At 40.0% G+C, this 19,312-nt stretch overlaps 1 protein-coding gene across 1 annotated transcript in view; it reads right to left on the bottom strand.

The window, feature by feature from the left end:
- Nucleotides 1-4,884: 4,884 nt before the first annotated feature.
- spop (speckle type BTB/POZ protein) overlaps nt 4,885-19,312 on the bottom strand; it is a 102,229-nt gene continuing 87,801 nt past the window's right edge. Inside the window, exons 9-12 of the mRNA XM_042505670.2 lie at nt 18,190-18,245; nt 14,600-14,722; nt 11,975-12,117; nt 4,885-8,373 (exon numbers count right to left, since the gene is read on the bottom strand). Coding sequence (XP_042361604.1) covers nt 8,229-8,373; nt 11,975-12,117; nt 14,600-14,722; nt 18,190-18,245 — 467 coding nt within the window. The 3' untranslated portion in view covers nt 4,885-8,228. The remainder of the gene's footprint in view (nt 8,374-11,974; nt 12,118-14,599; nt 14,723-18,189; nt 18,246-19,312) is intronic.

The following is a 19,312-nucleotide window of genomic DNA, read 5'->3' as shown; positions in this document are numbered from 1 at the left end:
CTTGTTGCTTGAACCATCAGATAATTATAACCCAACTATGCTGTTCCCCTCAACTTGATGGATTGTTTTAGCATCTTTAAGCTCATTCTTTTGGTTTTAAGGCCTTAACCCGATGGGGAAGGGACAAATGAATGACACAAAGATGTGAAATATTTTGCATAACAGCAATTCATAAGGGCAGAATGAGAATTTGTGACAACAGCAACACTTTTTCAATAAAACATTTTAAAGTGAATAAATTGTGGGGCAGGGGCTCAAATTGTGACAGTCCCATGGACTCCTCGCAGTGTTTGTCTCAGGCCTCCAGGAAGTTCAGCGAGCTGTGAAGCCAATTTTCGTTGTGGTCAAACAGTGTAACTACAACAAATGATGCCCTGTGGCAAAAAAAGGATTTTTTCCTGTTGAATTACATGGTGAAATGAGACGATAGTAAATCTGAGAATATACTTTTTTGAGCGTCACAACACAACCTCGTCAATCGGGTCAAAATATATCCTCAATCAAGTTAGCAATGTGCTAAACGGAAAGTAGCCAGTTAAGCCAGCGAAAGTATTACTTGTTCTTTCTACTTTTCCAATGATGCAGAAGCGGTGCTGATCATCAAGCTGAAGGGATTTTGTCAACGTTGTGAGAGGGCTTTTATTTTGAAACAGAAACAGGAAAGGTTGAGAAAAACAGATACATTTGTTCCTTATGTCTGTGACTGAAAAAGACATTGAAACTGCAGTAAAAGTTGGTATAGAGTCAATATAATTATCAACAGACCATTTTCCCTTTCTATTTTTGCTTAAAAAAAGAGTGCGCCATGTGGAGAAAAAAAATTCAGCCAGCCTCCATTTCTTTAGATGTGCAGCACCTGAGCAGCGTGGCTGCTCTAACCTGTTAACAGGGGTGCTACTGTAAGCTATTTTATTGAGCTGACTTAAGTCAAATGCTCAGAGTGAATTGAGTTCTCTCTGGTATACCATTATGGAGTGTGTATGTCCAAGGCTTTTATTGTTAAAGGTAAGAATGTGAGGAGTGGACCTGGTATGTGCTACTATCGTCAAGGTCAAAATGAGTAATCAAGTTTGCCATCTTGGTTTTTAATTTCGGAGCCTTTGTTTTACAATATCAGCATGTGATTTGTTGATGTCTTTATTCGATGCTCAGTGCTCTCATCAAAATTGATTCAAGCAGCAACAAGCAGTGCTTTTCAATGAAAAGTTTAAAAAAGCAGCTGTCTGACACTACCTGTCCAGCACCAGCAGACTGACAAAGTTAGTGACTATCTGCTGAACATAGTGGGGCATTTAGCAGCTAAAGAGCCACATATTTCTCTCGGGAGTTGGTGGAGATGAAAACAAAGCTAATAGGAAAATATTGGACTCTTATTCTTTACACAAACACAACTGCAAAGGAATGCAAATATTTCTCTGTGTCCAAGGAGTGTAAACAGGCCAACAAGGTTGCTTACAAGGTGATAATTTCCAGTGTTGTCTGTAGAGTTTGTTTTGCTGCCCCCATCTGGCCAGGGAAATTTAATGAATGCAGGTTTAATAGATCTAGATGCTTTTTCCAGTGAAAAATGGTAAAACTGTCCATGAAATTCTCCCTGAATAATTTAGGAGCTAGTTAAAAAGACAAAGCTAATTAAGATGGCTAACACACACTAACCCAATACATTTTTCTCAACCTGGCAACCCAAGAGCTGTCCTGCTACTGATCTATAAAGCGTTACCCATCACTTACAACTTGACAGCTACTTATGCACAATTTCCTCCTCATTTTACACATCATAAATATTTACAGAACATACATATATTTTCAGTTTCCTACTGTGCAATATCTTACCACTTACTGTACAATACTATTTATAAGCTATAAATCTATATTTATACAGTAATATCACACACCATGTGTGTATTTTAGTTATCCAGTGCTACTATTAATTATGAACATATAGCATCTGTAAAAGTAAAAGGTGTTTATAGTGTATATAGATTTTATATTACTTGACTTTTATTTTATCACATATGTATTTTGTAATATTTTATCCTTTTTTTGCATTCAAATCCCTTTTTTGCATTTTCTCTATTTCTGACTTCCCCAGTGTGGGATAAATAAAGTTTTACCTTTTTATATCTTGCCTTATCTTATAAAAAATATATTATATCAGCCATTAATTTGGCATTATCTGCAACTTCTATGTCATTTTAAAGTATGACTTTGGTAACAAAAAATCAGACATCAATAAAGGAACGAGATTACACACAGGTAACCAGATTTTTTAAATGTTGCGTGCACTAATTATGATTTCTGAAATAAGAATAGAGGAGAGCTGATTTCCCCTAGCTGATTTCTGCAACATCACTAAACTGTATGCAGCATTATGTCTGTGATGATTTTTCATAAAAGAGATCAAATAAAAAGACAAAGAAATAAAGAGACAACTAAATATCTGGCTCAGAAAAATAAAATAATCAAATAAGAGTCATGGTGTTAGTGAGGTTGTCTGGCGTCATCTTGTGAGGACATAAGAGAAAGTCACAAGTGAAATTACAACCATATTTATATTCATAGAGATGCTCGACTTGGTGACAAGTGGGTGGCTTTGACATACAAATAGTTGAGGTGTAAATTTCAAGCCCCTGACCCCCCCACCCAACACTTTCCTCTCTCCACACTGCTGTCTTCCCTCCTCCTCCTCCTCCTCCTCCTGTTGGGCAGTGCAGACCAGCAGGCATCAATCTTGGCCCCGGCTCTTCCTCCTCTTTAGTGATGGCGGGCTGACACAGACGCAGAGCTTGTCACGGGCTTTCACAGCATTGACCCACCACGCCTCGCTCTCCTTCCTCCCATAAAAGGAGGAGTGAATGATGGGGAGGCAAGGCGGAGGCACAAGAGGAAGAGCGCGGAGGAGGGGAGGGAGTGACAGACTCATACAGCATGCATAACAACAGAGTACGCCTCTCCACATGCATCACTCCATCTATCTCCCCCTGACGGTCTCATCTAAGGCCAATGGAGACACACACACACACACATGCACAAACACACACACACACACACACACACACACACACACACACACACACATCTTTACAAAGACACAGAAGGTTGGCTGCAAGCTGCTACACAAGCTGACTATCAAAGCTGGAAAAAAAAAAATAAATCACACCCTGATGCTTCAAATTCCAGCTCATATGAGGAAGGTCACTCTGGCAGGCCCGATGCTGCTTAACAAAGCCTCTTCCTATCTCAGGGACATTCCCAAAAAAGCTCATTGTGCTGACATGCATGCCCACTCGTAGAGCGCCATATGTCTGCCATGTTCACACACACTCTTTTAGTCTGACACACACACCTTGACCTTTACAGGGACATTCTTCAACTCTGAATTATTGGCGGCAAGGCTTATTTGAGGATTCAGGAATTTTTGTAGTTTGAGCTATCAAACACTGTTCTCCTTCTCCTGTTATTCTGAGGGGATGCTATGCTACATTAATATAAGGGGTACCAGAATGTGACCCTTTCGTCGCATTTTGCCACAATGTTTGGCAGCATTATGACTAAATTTTATAAAGAGGAAGACCAGTGCAATTTAAAAATACACTTTCTGAATCATTGTTTATCATGGGAGACACCAGGAGGGAGCTGGAATTAGCAAAACCCAGCTTCCAAATAAGGCTAGAGTGAGCGACGCTTCTACGTCTGCTTTACTCGCCAAGACGTTGCTACCTGTGTCTGTCTACAAGTTTGGCGGCTGTTTTGACCATGGAGATGCCAGTGACGGCCTGACTGACCACAATCTTTTTTTTCAGTCAGCCAAGCTAGATCAAATCATGTCGGTGGTCTAATGGCAGCGTCTGATGTTTCTTTGTGGTCAAAACAGCAGCAGCTAAAATTGCAGTGGCCTTGTACTCTGACCTTTATGGTAAATACACTGAAACAGCCAAGGATACACATGCTACTACTTTGCCTTCAAAATAAGGCATGAAATCAGAATACATACAAAACACAGAAATGGAAATACGATTAATTAGATTATATTCACAGGAAGTATACAGCATGTTTCCTGTGTCCCTAATAAATTCAAAAATCTTCAAAAAATTTTTTTGAAGAAAATTACTTAAAAAATCAGCATAGAGACTCAAAATCAAGCATTTTTAAAGTATCAATTCAGAAAATTGCCAAAATTAAAGTCCCAAATTTTGTGCAACTTGAAATAACTACATTTCTCAGTACTACGGTGTAAAATATTTATTACTTCAGCTATGTTCCCAGCAAACACCATCAAACTTCAGAGCTCAGTAACTAAGACACTTTAGTTATATAGTATACAGTTACCACTTTATTAATGTATCATCTTATACAGTCTAATCTAATACAGGTGTTCTTCCATAACATCTATTTTTATGAATCTCACAATGTTCTATTTTGTTCCTGGTATACATTATATTAAGCGGTTATTATTTTTGCTGTTTTTCTCATTATTCAGTATAATATATTATATTCTGTGGTAATAATTCACATATTTCTGTGAACAATGTGATACTTCCAAGCGAATGTATCAGTTGCATCATTTGATATGTAATTATGCCTTTTTTCCGTATTGTTATACGGTATCTATGAATATGCTTATTCATATACTTCAGATGTGATACTGATTGATGTCATATGGACCAGCACTATAATGTAACAATAGGGAGCATTTTATTGTCCATCAAGATAGATAATTGTCTTTGGTCCATCTGGCAGGTCATTAACACACACACACACACACACACACACACACACACACACACACACACACACACACACACACAAGCACACAGCACAAAACAACACATGGATAGTGTGAATAAACACAAATGGAAGAAGAAAATAGAGCCTTTGAGCAACTGAGCATCTTAACTTGTTTATATAGTTCCATCATTTCCTCTGTGTATTTGTTCTTTTACATGCAGTACATTTTAATAAAGCTGATAATGTGATGTGTTCATTGTTCATGAATTGCTCAGACAAATGTAACTTTTAGTATAATAACCACAACCACAGACAACCCTCATATTGAAGTCTCCTATCAAGATAATCAATTTTAATATATTGCTCGGCTCCACTTCTTAGTACTGATTACGTTTGTCTAATGCCATTTTCTTGTATCGCTATTGACATTACTTTTCTATAATGGTGAACACTATACTGTATACACAGTATAACCTTCTTCAATGAATTAATCGCAGCACGAATTACAATGTCCCAGATCCAAGTCTGACTGAACATCTGCTGCATGCCGTTCCCATCTCTCTCTGTCCTCATTCACTGTCATCTCACTACTGTTGATTCTCTAATAAAGCCATAAAATGCCCTGAAAAAAAGTCTTTAAATATATTTTTTAAAAATGATGTAATATTGAATAATTAAGCATGCCTCGATCACCATATCTCCAAAATATGATGCCGCTCAGCAAATATAAATGACAGAATTGAATCATCAGTCCTACCAATACAAGGTCTGTCATGAAGCTACAGTGTTCTGTCTGTATCACAAATAATGGCCTTCTCTCCATTTGATGAGCGCCAGAGTCTCCCCAAAGATCGCCGGCCAGGGCTGACTGTTTGATGAGGAGCGATTTGCAGGGCTCAGGGATGAGCTTCCTTAAAGCCCTCTGGGCATCAACTTTGGTCAACACAGAGAAATCCCTGTTAAGATACTGTCCGAGAGAAAGGTCCAGCTCTCTCTGAAGTGATTACAACCTAACTGCTCTCTAAGCAAGGCCACGAAGGCCAAGTCAAAGAGGCCTGTGACTGTGAGCGAGAGCCGAGTCTGCACACAGAACAGCTGGATACGAGCCCTTGTGATCAGCTGAGGTGAGCAGCACATGCACTGGGGATTGAACTTTGATCATGACAGGATTAAGCTTGAAACTGAAATGTGTTCCTCACACACACTGATCAGGCAGCAAGTTGAAAGATGCTGTGCATTAATGAGTCAGTAACTGGTGGATGTGTCCAAACTGCATAATGAGAAATAATGAAGATATCAAGGACGAAAGACACACAGACGAGCCAGATACAATTCAAACATCTGTATTTTATAGCTTCAGTCAAAGGGAATGTTCTGTGGTAAAAAGGTGAGTAAAAAAGTTTTTTTTCCATGGTTAGTTCATCTGACATATTTTTTAAAGGTGGGTGGACACTGTGCGTTTTTATCCATTTTCTACATTGTGTTAATTCCTGTGGCGTAGCACCAAATTCTGGGCCCTATGCATGAGCAGTGTCTGTGGGCAACGTGCCCTTATTTTCTGGATCAAAGTCTCTCTCACACACCTTTTCTTTTTTGGGCAAAGACATGACATGACAAGACATGGTGTACAATGTGTGAGACGGGCCTCAGAGATCTTCCACTTATTCAGTCACCTGATTTTTCAGCAAATTTTAATTTAGTTACGACACTAATAGAAAACCAGAGGAATGAGTCCTTAAACCTGGAAATGTGTTAGCGTTTTAGCACTTCTAATTCCCCTGTCTTGAATACAACAATTTCACACTTTGTTCTAAGACATAAAATACATAAGTAAATATCCCAGTCATGAACTTTGAGCCTTTTATGGTCTTGAAAAGGGCAGTTGCTAATAAGCGTCTGAATGACACCACAGATTCTCATAACAGTGAATGTGGCTACTTACAGCCTTGTTGTGGAAGCTTCGTTAAGATGTGCAACTATAGTGTAGTTCATTTATAGCCTAACATTAGCTTTTTACTTCTGGCAAGTGCATTTAATCTTGAAAAATTGTGTTGTTGTGCTGTTCATTTCTGAAGATTATCTTGTTGAACAAATGTGTAAACTACAGTTTACTTGTTGCCCTAATCCAAAATCCAATGAAAATATCCCATAGGCTTTTTGAAGAGGGAACCAGGGCAATGCTAACTCCTGCATCAGCCTACAGAAAAACATCATCCCTTGGGCACTCTATTACTTAAAACACCTTAAAACTTAACACCCCCCCAATCGGGGTAATTAGACAAATTTTTGCCCCCTCCACGACTGCCCTGGTAAACTCAGTGGCTGCCCACACTAAATGAAAGAATGTAGCATGGTTGTCCAGTAAACATCCCGGTACAGTTTATTCAACCAAGTCCACTTTATCCTCAATAATGTTGGCAAAAAAGAGAAAGCCAGCATTACTTTGTGCAATTTTACTGTGAATGGAAAATAAGAAGAGAAAAGATACAGAGCCTCAGATGACTGGAAGATGAAGACAACAAGTATTGTCTGTTCTGCAGCGATCTTCAGTTTTCTATCACAGCTCAGTCTCAGTCACGACGACAGTTTCAGCCACAACATGTCACTTCTCTAATAATATTAAAACAAACTCAGTACAGTTCATAACGGATATTTTGACAGCCGCCATGTGGGAAATCGGACTGCTCAAACTGCAAGACAGCCGACCAAAATTTCTGACATGCCAGAAATCCAAATAGCCTGACAACCAGATCGTTGATTGTTCAGGCAATTAATCTGGCATCGTGACCCCCCCTCAAACTGCACGTCAGATAAGAAACCGATCTGGCAGAAATCTGTCCTGATTCCAAAATAAGTCGAGGGCGACTGTTCTGCACAGTGTCTGCTCGGCTTAAGGCACAGACTGAATAAACATTAAAACGTGTTCGTATTTGTTTTTGTGCTCTATAAAAACAAGACTTTGTAGAAAACACTGTTTAAATAATCAACAATGGGAACAATAGTCTTTCAGTTTCAGGTTGTTTGATCCTCTTCACTTGTCTTTTTACAGTAAAGCAGTTTGGGCTTTAACACTCGAGACGCTGTACAAGACAATATGCCACAGTATTGTATTTACAGGGACTCAGCATTGACTTTTCCTTTTGAGGCAGAAGATCAAATCTTTACGTGACTGACTCGCAGATTATGGTTCTAGCTTTCCAATACTGAAGACAAAAGATGTATGGTGTATGTGAGGCTTTGAGTTTGCGATCCATAAATATCCAGGTTTAGATCTTATAGAATTCACCCCCACCACCTTCAGAGATGTGTAGTACCTCCTCTGTTGCTTCAGTCCTGTTATTCTCTGGGCGACCTGGCTGAGTGGCCTTCCTCTGCCATATCTAGCTGAGTCCTGGGCTTCAGTCTTGGGCGTCTGTGGATGCTGTGGGACTGGAGGAGCAGTGAGGTTGCTGGTACAAGAGGACACAGCAGGGTTTGGACAGGAGAGCCTCCCCGGACCACTAGGACTGTTTGAGTCGTTTTCTTGGGGGACCCAGGTAGGGGCACTGAGCTGAGGCCAGGGAGTGATAGGCCTCAGCCACCAGGTGTGGGTGAGAGGTCACCATGGACTTCCAGTTCGACGTCTCCATCACATCAGCTGCGTGACTGACAGAGAGAGAGGGCAAATAGAGGAGATACAAAGCGTGGAAAATGTTTAAGGAAAGCAAAAAAATGGACGATCACACAAATAAGTTTCTCGACAGCTTCTCTGACTCCATCTGTGTGCAGTGCAGCTCTGAGACATTAAGGATTTGTCATACCAGCTGGCAGAGCTGTTATTTACTTTATATTTTTAAATATTTAACCCCAGAGGTCATTTTGTGAGAGAAATAACACCACACAAATAAAAGGCAGCGGTCATAAATATGCAGGCAATTCGTTTAAAAAATCTGTCATATCATATATTAAATCATTTAAATACTTGACTCTTTAGAGTTCATAGGAGGTAAAGCTCTACAGCATTTCACACCATTTGACAAAAAAGTGTGAGAAAAGAGAAAAAAATAAGCATAATTATGTAATGCAGATATTTAAAAAAAAATCTCTTCTATATTGTTTATTATTTCACAGTCTTTCAGCTGTATTTTGCCACTGGTACCATGGTTTTTATTAATCATATATTATCATGTGTATTTATTAAAATTGATTGATGATTTGTTTATGGTTTGTTTACCAATGTAAACTGTGATATGTTGACTAGAGTGGCCATAACATGGTCCATGGGCACAACATGGGTACTGATTACTTATATAATATTTTATATATCTATGACATCTATATAAAAATATATAGTTCATTTTGCACTTAATACTTGTGTTCTTTGGTTGACACAAACTGTTTTTAAATGCGCAATATGACCACTGCTTTTACTGTTGTTATCTCTTGTGTTTAGTGACATGAAAAACAAAGATACGTCCTATTCTATTCCATTCTATTTAAAAAGTTGAATGCAGGATTTTTACTTGTAATTGAATGTTTTTTCCGTCTTGGTTTACTTTCAAACATAATGGGAATACTTCAATTAGACTAAGAGATATCAGCATCAGGTGATATACAGTTTATGAGGTTGTGTTAGAACAGAAACCACAGCACGATTATTAAAGGTTTGTAGTGTAAACTTTAGCATGATTTAGTGGCTTCTAGCGGTGAGGACTGCAGATAGCAACCAGTTGAAACTTCTCTGGGATCAAATTCTTTCAGTGATTAACGTTAAGGAGGTTTTTCTCAAGGGAGCAGAATTATCTGACATCTGTGTGTCAGAGATGGGCAGCTCGAGCACTACACACTCTTGGTGGTCCACCTTTTTTCTCTGATAACTTATGATCCAGACGTTAAAAACGCTTTTATTGGGAGCCAAATAACTCACAGAGGTCTCTTCCTTTTTAAAAGAAACAGACATGGTGATCTAAGTAGGTAAAAACACAAATAATGCTGTTTCACTTTACAAATCAATGTTTCTCTGATGCTACTCTTCTTGGAGGAGTTTCTAACTATGGTGGCTGAAGGAAAAAAAACACAAATGGCCCTATCTTGAGTCAGTGTTTGGTTTGTCTTTTTTGGCAGTGCAACATATTGATATTGATCAACAAGGATCCGCTCCCTATGCAGATATAAACGGGTCACTCTAAGATTATGAAAACACAATGATTCCTTTTTTTTCCGGGTAATTAAACACCAAGAAAGTATACTTATTACATTATTTTATCTATGCAAAGATATCCCCCTAAATCCTACACACCAGACCTTCAAGGAGGAACTGCTCTCTTTAGTTACTCATTCCTAATTTGTCCTTTCTTTTTGTTTTCCATTAAAGATGACTTTTCAAGACATTTTGATTTCTTCGGCTTTCCTGTTGTGCAAATTTAGAGCTTCATCAACTCAGGGAACCCAGAAGGCCAAAACAATTTGGGATAAATCTTGTAATTAATTGCTGATGAGTTTCACTTGTGGTCATCATCTCCCACAGATGTGAGTTTCCAGCAGCGGACCCTGTGGCGATCTTCAGCCTCCTGACGCCCTCAGGGTGCTGAGCTGCACTATCACGCACACCGCTGTGTGGCCTTTAATGACATTTTTCATGTTTTGTTGTGTGTAAATAAACTGCGTGTGTGTGTTCATGTGTCTTGGCATGGCTACTCTTGGCACTCCGGGTGTGTTCATGTGTGTGTGTGCATGGTCATGTGCTGTCCACACAGCAGTTCCAGACCTCCAGCCAACCTCTGACCCCATCCTCTGTGGAGGAGCTAAACCCCTGCTTACAGTAATGGCTAGTGTGCTGAGGCTGAGGCAACAGGCCAGCGAAGGGCACGAAGAGAGCAGTCACAGTAGGAAAGGGAGGAGGAGGGAAAGACCGAGGGAGGAGAGAGGAAGACAGCAGCAGTGACCAGAAAAGAAATAAATAAAAAGCAGGGAGGTGAGGGAGAGTAATGAAAGTCTGCAGAGAGGGACAGGAGGGACCGAGGGAGGCAGAGGAGCAGTGATGTGGAGGTAAATTAAAAAAAGGCCAAACTATGACCTCCAGTCAGTGGTAATCATAAGGCAAACCACCACTATTATCAACAAAAAACTACTTTCAGAAAAGCTTTTTCTGCCTTAAGAAACCCTCACTTCATATTACTCACACTGCGTTTGCACTACTTACTGTGATTTATCCGATGAATTTACTGGAGCCTTAAGATTCATGTTTAAAAAAATGTGCTCTTTTCCCTCAACAAAGTGGATAAAGAGTGTCTGGGTGGCTTTACTCTCCACCACATCCCTGGGGAGGATGAATAAATGAGACAGAGGTAGGATAAAGACTACCCCTATTGTCTCGACTAAATGACTGTAAGCTGCTTGTAAAGACTGGTCTGGAAAGAGGTCGAGGTGCGACTGGGGGGAGGATTATTGGTTCCTCTGTGTCGCCTGTTTTCTATATTCGTCCTCTAAATTGATTTTTGTTTGTTGCTCTTGTTGCTGTCCATTGTGTCTGCAGGAGGAGGGTTGATAACGCTTTGCTGGCCAGGAGTCCCCTGTGGCCAATTTTCCCACCACCACCACAACGTGGTGGCAAATTAAACTGTCATAAACCCCATAACCACAATTAATGACTGGGATTAGGGGCAGAAATCTGCATTACTGAACACCTTTAGGCATACATGAGCTCTTAAGCACAGAACAGGGGAGGGGAGGAAAGATGGGAGTGAATGGAAGAGGGAGGGAGATGCAGGAACAAGACCAGGAGATGAGTAAAGCTGTAAAGAGGAGTGAACAAAGGGATGGGAAATGTGTCTGGCTCAGAGGCAGAGAAATAAGAAAACAGAGAGAAGGTGATGAATTTAGGTAGTGACTTAGAGGAAGCTTTTTGTTTCAACTGGGCATTCAAACACTGGATCAATCACCTCTCCGTGGACATAAATAGCAGTCTTTGATGCTAATAGGCCCCATCTTACCTAAACAGGCTGCCTGCAACATGATTAACATCAGCAGCTGAGCTTTATTGCTAAATGGCCCAATATGATACGGCAGCAAAATGGTCCGATCGGGGGATTAAATTAAATTTCCTCGGGAGACAAAAATTGCTCCCACTGAAAATTAATGACTTCCTTTGACAAAAAGCTAAGTGTGTGTGTGTGTGTGTGTGAGAGAGAGAGAGGGGAAAAAATGTTTGCATAAGTGTGGAAGTAGTTCTGGAGATAAATGATGAAAGTGCAGGCGAGTAACTCACTAGTTGATGAAGTCCACAGCCTGTGTCTTAAGCTGGTCGGCGCTGTGCAGGTCGGCGAGGATGAGGATCTCTGCGGCGTTCTCCACACTCAGGCTCGTGCACAGAGCGTCCTCGCACATCACCTTCAGCCTCTCCAGAGCATACTGTCAATGACAGGGAGAGAGAGAGAAAGAGAGAGGAGAAACAGCAGGTAAACTAAATTACTTAAACAGCGCTGCCACAAACAACTGTTGTTGCACTGTGTAATGATACGGAAACACAGAATTACTCCACCGCGGCGGCAACAAGACTTAGATTGAATAAGAAAAAAATATGGCCAAGAGAAGCAAAAGTGACATTTATGTAGACAGAGGAGGAGGGACTGTGTGAAAGGGGAGCACTTGAGGGGTAAAAAATAATTTCCACGGAGTTTGACTACAATAAGAACAATAATCTTTTGCTCATATTCACACACACACTTCAGGATGAGTCATGCTGGTTCAGCAGAGACTACAGTTTAACGAGTATTTATTAACATTAATGATGTAAAGGAGTTAATTTACATGAACTTCCACTTAATAAAACTTGCGCTAGGATATGTTAGACATGCCTCACATCTAGTAGGGAAAACAAAGTGCCCTCTGCCACCAAAACAAAAAAATATTTTAAGAGAAAACACTCATTAGGAACTTTAATTTTGCACTCTTCATTCAAGCGTGAAGGCTGTAAGTGAGGTGAGGAAACATCAACATTTATCTGCTGAGACAAATCACGGACTGGTTTATTATGCGAAAGATTTTAGTTCTTCTTGAATCTTTTAAAGTAATTTGACAAGATTATTGCTGTGAGCATAGAAACCAACCAAGGCAACACCCTCACAATGACTGTGGTTACATACTTATGTTTAACAGGTATGACATTTACAATGTCTAGCATATTAGCATATCAATATGTGCTTATCAAGTTGCAACCTCCATGGCTGAGAAATGAAGCCAATGTGAAACTGCCAAAAATGGCAATTCATCAAATGACCACTGGAGGCTGGCTCCAAAACATTAAATCCCCATCGACCCCTATCTTAAAATCTCCACTTTACAGCAGAAATAAACATGTTTACAGCCTGATACAAAAACATTCATGACAACTGTATGGGGGGGGGGGGTCGTTTTCTCACATATTATCAAGACCGAAAGTTATGCATATTCAAGGATGGGGCTGTTTGAGCGACAGGCTGCAAATTGTCCCTACAGATTGCTTTAGTCTGTTAATAAGATCCACCCCTCTTTCCCCTCCACAGCACCACCCTGTTGTCCAAATATGGTCACTTCTCGCTCCAAAAAAAAACATGACGACGGCCAAAATGCTAGACTGGAGGTTTGAGAGTCCGCACAGTAGACATCTCCGCATTTTATCAAGTTTCCGCCCATATACCTGTCCAACCAATTGCAAGTGGCACTATTGAACACAATCACATTGACTGGCACACACATCTTTAAATGATATGGTCAAACCCACTTTTTTTAAAGCATAACAAAAACAATTCTCAACAAAATTATCAGAAAATGAACACTTGAACATCCAGTAGGGCGATAAGAACTACCTTAAATTACAGACACTATCTTTGGGAAAATTGTATTTAGTGTGTATCATGAGGTTTTACTTTAGCCCATGTCTCATTCGCTAACATGGAGGGGCGGAGTTAATGACTCATCCTTGAGCCAGCCACCAGGCGATTGAGATGTTTTGGCTTCACTTTTGGGGAGCTGTCATGTTGTTCATCTTTATATACAGTGAATTACTGGCTCTAGATGAACAGTCGGAAAATAACCAGTTCATTAGTTCACGGTAATCCCTTTAAACATTTCACTCAGCAAAATTAATCAAAAAACACCCATACAAAGAGTTGAGCCAATCCATCAAGTCTATATTGAGATATTTCACTAAAAAACAAAGAAATCAACCTCATGGTGGTGCTAGAAGAAGTCAGGGGATCACCAAAGTCATTACGCCTCATCCTCTGGGTCCATTAATATCTGCACAAAATTTCATGGCCAATCCATTCCACAGTTATTGAGATATAATAGTCAGAACTAAAGCGTTGGACTGCCATCGCCATCCCCAGAGCTGTGCCACTATCATAGGTCTAACAGGCCTCTTTAACAGTGTATAATTGGCTGGTTTTGTGGAAATACACAGGGATGAGCCTGTTGTGAGCCATTAAAAGCTGGAAAAATACAAATCAAGCTCAACAATGAGCAGCTTGATACTATTAATATCGCAAAGGCAAAAAGCTCTCAGAAAAATGGAAAACAGCAAAACTGGAAGAAAGGGATGAGTGGAGGGGTAAAATGTCGGTGTGGACATATAGACAGGAGACCTTGAGTATACAGGGTCAGCACAGGAACAAACAATTATGAATACGATTCAAGTGCATGAATCTGTTTGCATCCCACAGGTACATAGGATTATATATATATATATATATATTGTTTTTTCTACAAAAATGCGCTTGAATGTGTGTGTGTTTAGGAGTTGAGGAGTATTTGGTTTTTATTTCTGGGGATTATTATTATGCACACCTGCTTGTGTATAAATGTACATAATAACAGGTGCACACACACACACACACATACACACTCTCTGTACCTTGTCAGCTGCAGCCAGCAGGTCATCAGCCATCTTGTCCAGGTTGGGGGCCTTGCCTGTGTAGATGAAGCACATCATCTCTTTGAAGACATCTGGCTCCACGTCATTTATCTCCACACGGTTCTGAACGGGAGGAGAGGACAGGAGAGGAGAATACACACAGGGTTTAACGGAATAAAAGGCGAGAGAAGAAAAAGACAGATGCTTTGACAATCCTTCAAAACCCATGCGCTGCGGCGGAGTGTTTTTTATTTCATGTGAATATCCGAAAAACCTACCTGAATTAAACTTCCTCACCTTGTTTAGCACACACACAGGGACAGTCAGCCACGCAGTGATACAAAACAAGTACCAAGTGGCAAATAAGAAGACAAACTTGAAGAACCTTCTGAACAGTCTGAACACGTTTCAGCAAAACTACATTCTAGTACATTATTTCATTCTTTTCAGCTGATTCCTGAAAATTAATCCTGAGCATTCATTCCTTGACAGTGCCTGCAGCCAGCAAAGTAGGCTTTATCACTTGCTGGCACAGTGACGGTAACCTGAACCTTTCCCTCCGCACTGAGAGGCAGAACAAAGCAGTAAACCAATTATAACACAGCTTTATCATCACCACGGTGACCAGCGGCGTTTTAGCGGGGTCAGGCTGGGTGTACCAACAGCTTAGTGCGTTTGTGTCAACTCTGACCACTCAACAGCAACATAAACACGCTGAGGAATAATGGAGGGAGAGTTTGACAGCAGCTGGGCCGAGCTTAAAGCACGCAGCGCGCTACAGTGCCCTTTTCAGGAATACCGATAACACACCTAAATACATAACGGCATGTGAGCACACACGTGCAGCATGAATTCTCTACTTGGTACTTAATGCACATTGAATCTGCATGTTGTTTCTAAATTAGCAATTTGAAAAAATAACATTTCTCATCACAGCCTGAAATAAAGGAGAAGGTTTGACACACTGGAGACAAAAACTTGACTAATTGGAGTGTGTGTTAGAGTGTTAATGAAATTTTAAAAAGGCTAAATAGCATCATGTTGGAAATCACATGAGAAAACCTAACAGGGCTTCCTTCAGTATTGCGAAGGCAAGCTTTGAGCTGTTCCTCATAAATAGACGATGCTCCTGTAGTTACAGTGTCTGAAGCTGCCCTCTATTCACAGAGCAGTCCTCTATTAGAGTGCTTCTTTATGAGCTCATTTGTCTCTCCTATATAGAGTGCTGCAGAGGAGTGTTAACCCATCTATCTGTTTTCTCTGAATCGTATGGGGACGTGGCCCACCAGCTCTCCCTCTTTCTGATGAAGACGCCCACTTTAACAGCAATTAAGATGCATTTCCTGGCTCTGTACTTTATAATTTCCCCATTCGAGCCATGCAGGCATCAATATTCCGCTGACATGACAGCTAAATCACCAAGGTTCAATCTCACCACCTCCTACCAGATGAACACAGCCAACTGTGGCACGCGAGGGCAGACACACATGGAAACATGCACACATACAAACACATACACCACACAGGACACATAAAAAAGAAGCACTTACTGCTGGCAGTGCTGAAAAACTTACATGTACACTAAACCACAAATACAAAATAGTAAAATATATTTAACACATCCATAATATCAGTTGCACTCAGGACAACTAAACATTAACTTATATAGGTTGTATTACTAAACAGTGCAGGCTTCTGAGAGCTTTATATGGGCTATTAAGAAAACATTTTAATGCTGCAGTATTAGACACCAAGGTTAAGAAACAACAACATGAAATCAGCATATTTTTTAATGAACATGTCACTGTAGACAAAACATGTATTCTAATAAAGGTGTTTTGCCTCATTTTTAACTTCATAGTAAATAAGTCATATGCAGTGGATGAAGTGGTTTGCATATAGTTTTCTTTTACACTTAACATAAAGTAATTATCAAAAATGAATTTCAAGCCACTATGTGTAGAAAGAAGCTCAACAAATATGAACTAAATATGAACTATCTAATCACAGATTACCTATGCTGACATATAGAGTGTCAGTTAACGCCCAACAGAAACAGCGCACACCGAAATTCATCTATATTCATGCTTAGTGATTGTTCTGTAATTGCAGGGCCATTTAGCAAATTACTGTTGAGCTAACTGCTAACACACAAACCTGCCAGGAACATGTTAGATAGTCACACCATTTTAGTTATGTTTTTGTTTTTTTTAATGAAGAGTTACTGAACCCTCAAGTTGCTAAAACAACAAGTTAATTGAAAAACTTGCCTTTGTACCATTGACTCAGGCTGCACAACTGTGTGCAAAATATTCCTCTTCGAAATGTGGATGGTGAAACACATGCAAAAAAGTTACATTAGCGTCATACATCTTTTCTCTGTTCCCTCAAAGGTCATTACTGTAAAGTTAGCTTCCTTTTGATCAACAGCACAAACATGCGTACCAAAGTTTAGCTCTAAAGCAAAGTTTTGTTTCTCTAAATGGTGGTAAGATCTGGACTTAACAAGTCTCTGTGGCGGCCTCCCTGTATTACGGTAGGGGGCTATTTAGAAATCCTGATGATATAATTTCACAGCATCAAAAATACAGTCGCTAATCTTTATATCAATCTCTTACAGAGAGGCTGTACTGAGGAGGTTTTGTATGTAGTGCACATCACACACCACAAGAAGTCAGTCTGGTGAACGCTGAGCTGACGAACATGACAACTGCAAGTGGCAGGGATAATGTTACAGGACTGTAAACTGTCAGCCCCAAAGAGCAGTGAGAAACTGCAGGAGGAGACAGCATATTCTGCTGGGTTAGCGACGTACACAAATACCGTCATATACTGTATATGATATTTTAAGAATGTATTAAGGCATGAAAAATAGATAACTCCCAAAGCTACTATGACACACAGACACTACATATAAAAAATATATGTTAACCTTAACTTAGAACCACTGTTGCCATTACAAAGTTTTTACACGAGAAAGCACTGATGAGTTTATTGTTTCGACTTTAAAATATCTGACTCAGTACATGTCTTGGTCATGAATAATATTTAAATATTCATGTTATGTAATGGCATTACAAAAGTGTAAAAAAAGTATTGCGCAATTTCTGGTTGAAGGTATTGCGATTTTTAACTCTATGTTGATATTGGTATCAGCCTCAAACATGCAGTATGGGGCAGCTTTAATCTTTAAATGTCCAACTTTGGCTCCAAAAGAGGACACCACAGCAGACCACCAACAGCCTCCTCTTACCAAGACTTCATCCAAGAGATTGTGAGATGACTGTGCTAAAGGCAACAGACTATTGTTTCACTAGTATTGTCTCATTCTGCCTAAAAAACACTGTATGCCTTCTGCATCATTTAAAAGATGCTATAGCCACACAAAAATTCTACACATAGCGGCTTTAAAGACAGATAAAGGCAGATAATAGAGATGGAGTCAAGAAGACATGAAGGAACACGTGCAGACACACATGGATGTTTGGAGAGGTGAACACTTCCTGACGCAACGGAGAGAAAGATTAGAATTTAGGCATTCGGCTCGCCACCGAGGGAGAAGGATCAAGAGAGTCAAGTGCTCAACTCACCTTCTTACTCTCTTCCATCTCGTGCTCAAACATGGCACTGAACACCGGCGAGCGAGCTGAGACAGACAGAAACAAAAGACAGACAGAGAGAGAGAGGGGGGTTTGTTATTGTGTGTAATGTTGATGCATGTTGAGGTCTCTGATATCCGTTAACAGCCTGCCACAGGGCCAGCGGAGAGCGCGGCGGATGATTGGCAGCAGTGACAGCTGTAGAAGCATTGTGTGGTAAAAAGTCAACTGCAGCTCCGTCCTGCCGACAGACTCATGACGACCTCTCAGGTGCGTTTAGCCACACTTTAATGTTGATAGACTGACTTCACTGGAGCTTGTTAGATACATTAAGGTCCATCTCCCTGTTTTGATAACGTGGTCGCCTGCTGCCATTCAGCATAGACCATTCTATCATGGCAGCATAGAGAACTGTTAAGGCTGATTTTAATCATAAAATACAAAACAGGCATATTTTTTTAAAAAAGAGCTGATGTTCTAAGTTGTTCTTGCCCAGCTTTTATGTCAAATCCAAAATGTGTTCTGTCTTTTGCTGCAAGAGGACACTGTTCTCCACAGCTGACAAATCCTCTTGAGGCAAGGACAGTTCAGACTATGCTTCTATTAAAGTGGAGACTAAATGCAAAAGAAATGCTGATTATGTGCAGAAGTCCCTCAAAGTACAAGAAAATAATTAAATGGTGACCTGACAATGGAAATTGTATTTTATAATCCAGTTTTCAACCAGATTTCATGATATATTATTTTTTTTAAAATAAATGATAAATTAAATAACCTTGAGACCCCTGAAAGTGTAGCTATTTATTAAAAAAAGGATGATTTTAGTGTTTGTGCTCTCATCTTGAAACAGGTGAGGTGACCATTAACTTGCTGCACAGTGTATTTTTTTTTCTTACTACTCCAGACACGAACCCAGCTGGAGGGAGATATGTTTAATCTTCAGCACAGACCAACCAGGCTAACTGTCTGATCCAACCACAGCACTTGAAATGTCATAAATCAGCCCCATTTCTGTTACTCGAAATCACTGCTGTATGATAATTTTGCATGCTTAAAATAATCACCACATCTTGTCTCGGCAGTTCTGCTCAAGGCGACAACACTGTATTTTCTC

The sequence above is a fragment of the Plectropomus leopardus genome, chromosome 18, assembly GCF_026936395.1.
Source record: "Plectropomus leopardus strain MGB_pleo_1.0 chromosome 18, ASM2693639v1, whole genome shotgun sequence".
In the NCBI taxonomy this organism is placed as follows: domain Eukaryota; kingdom Metazoa; phylum Chordata; class Actinopteri; order Perciformes; family Serranidae; genus Plectropomus; species Plectropomus leopardus.
Note: the sequence above shows the minus strand (reverse complement) of the source record. Positions and strands in the feature narration are given on the sequence as shown.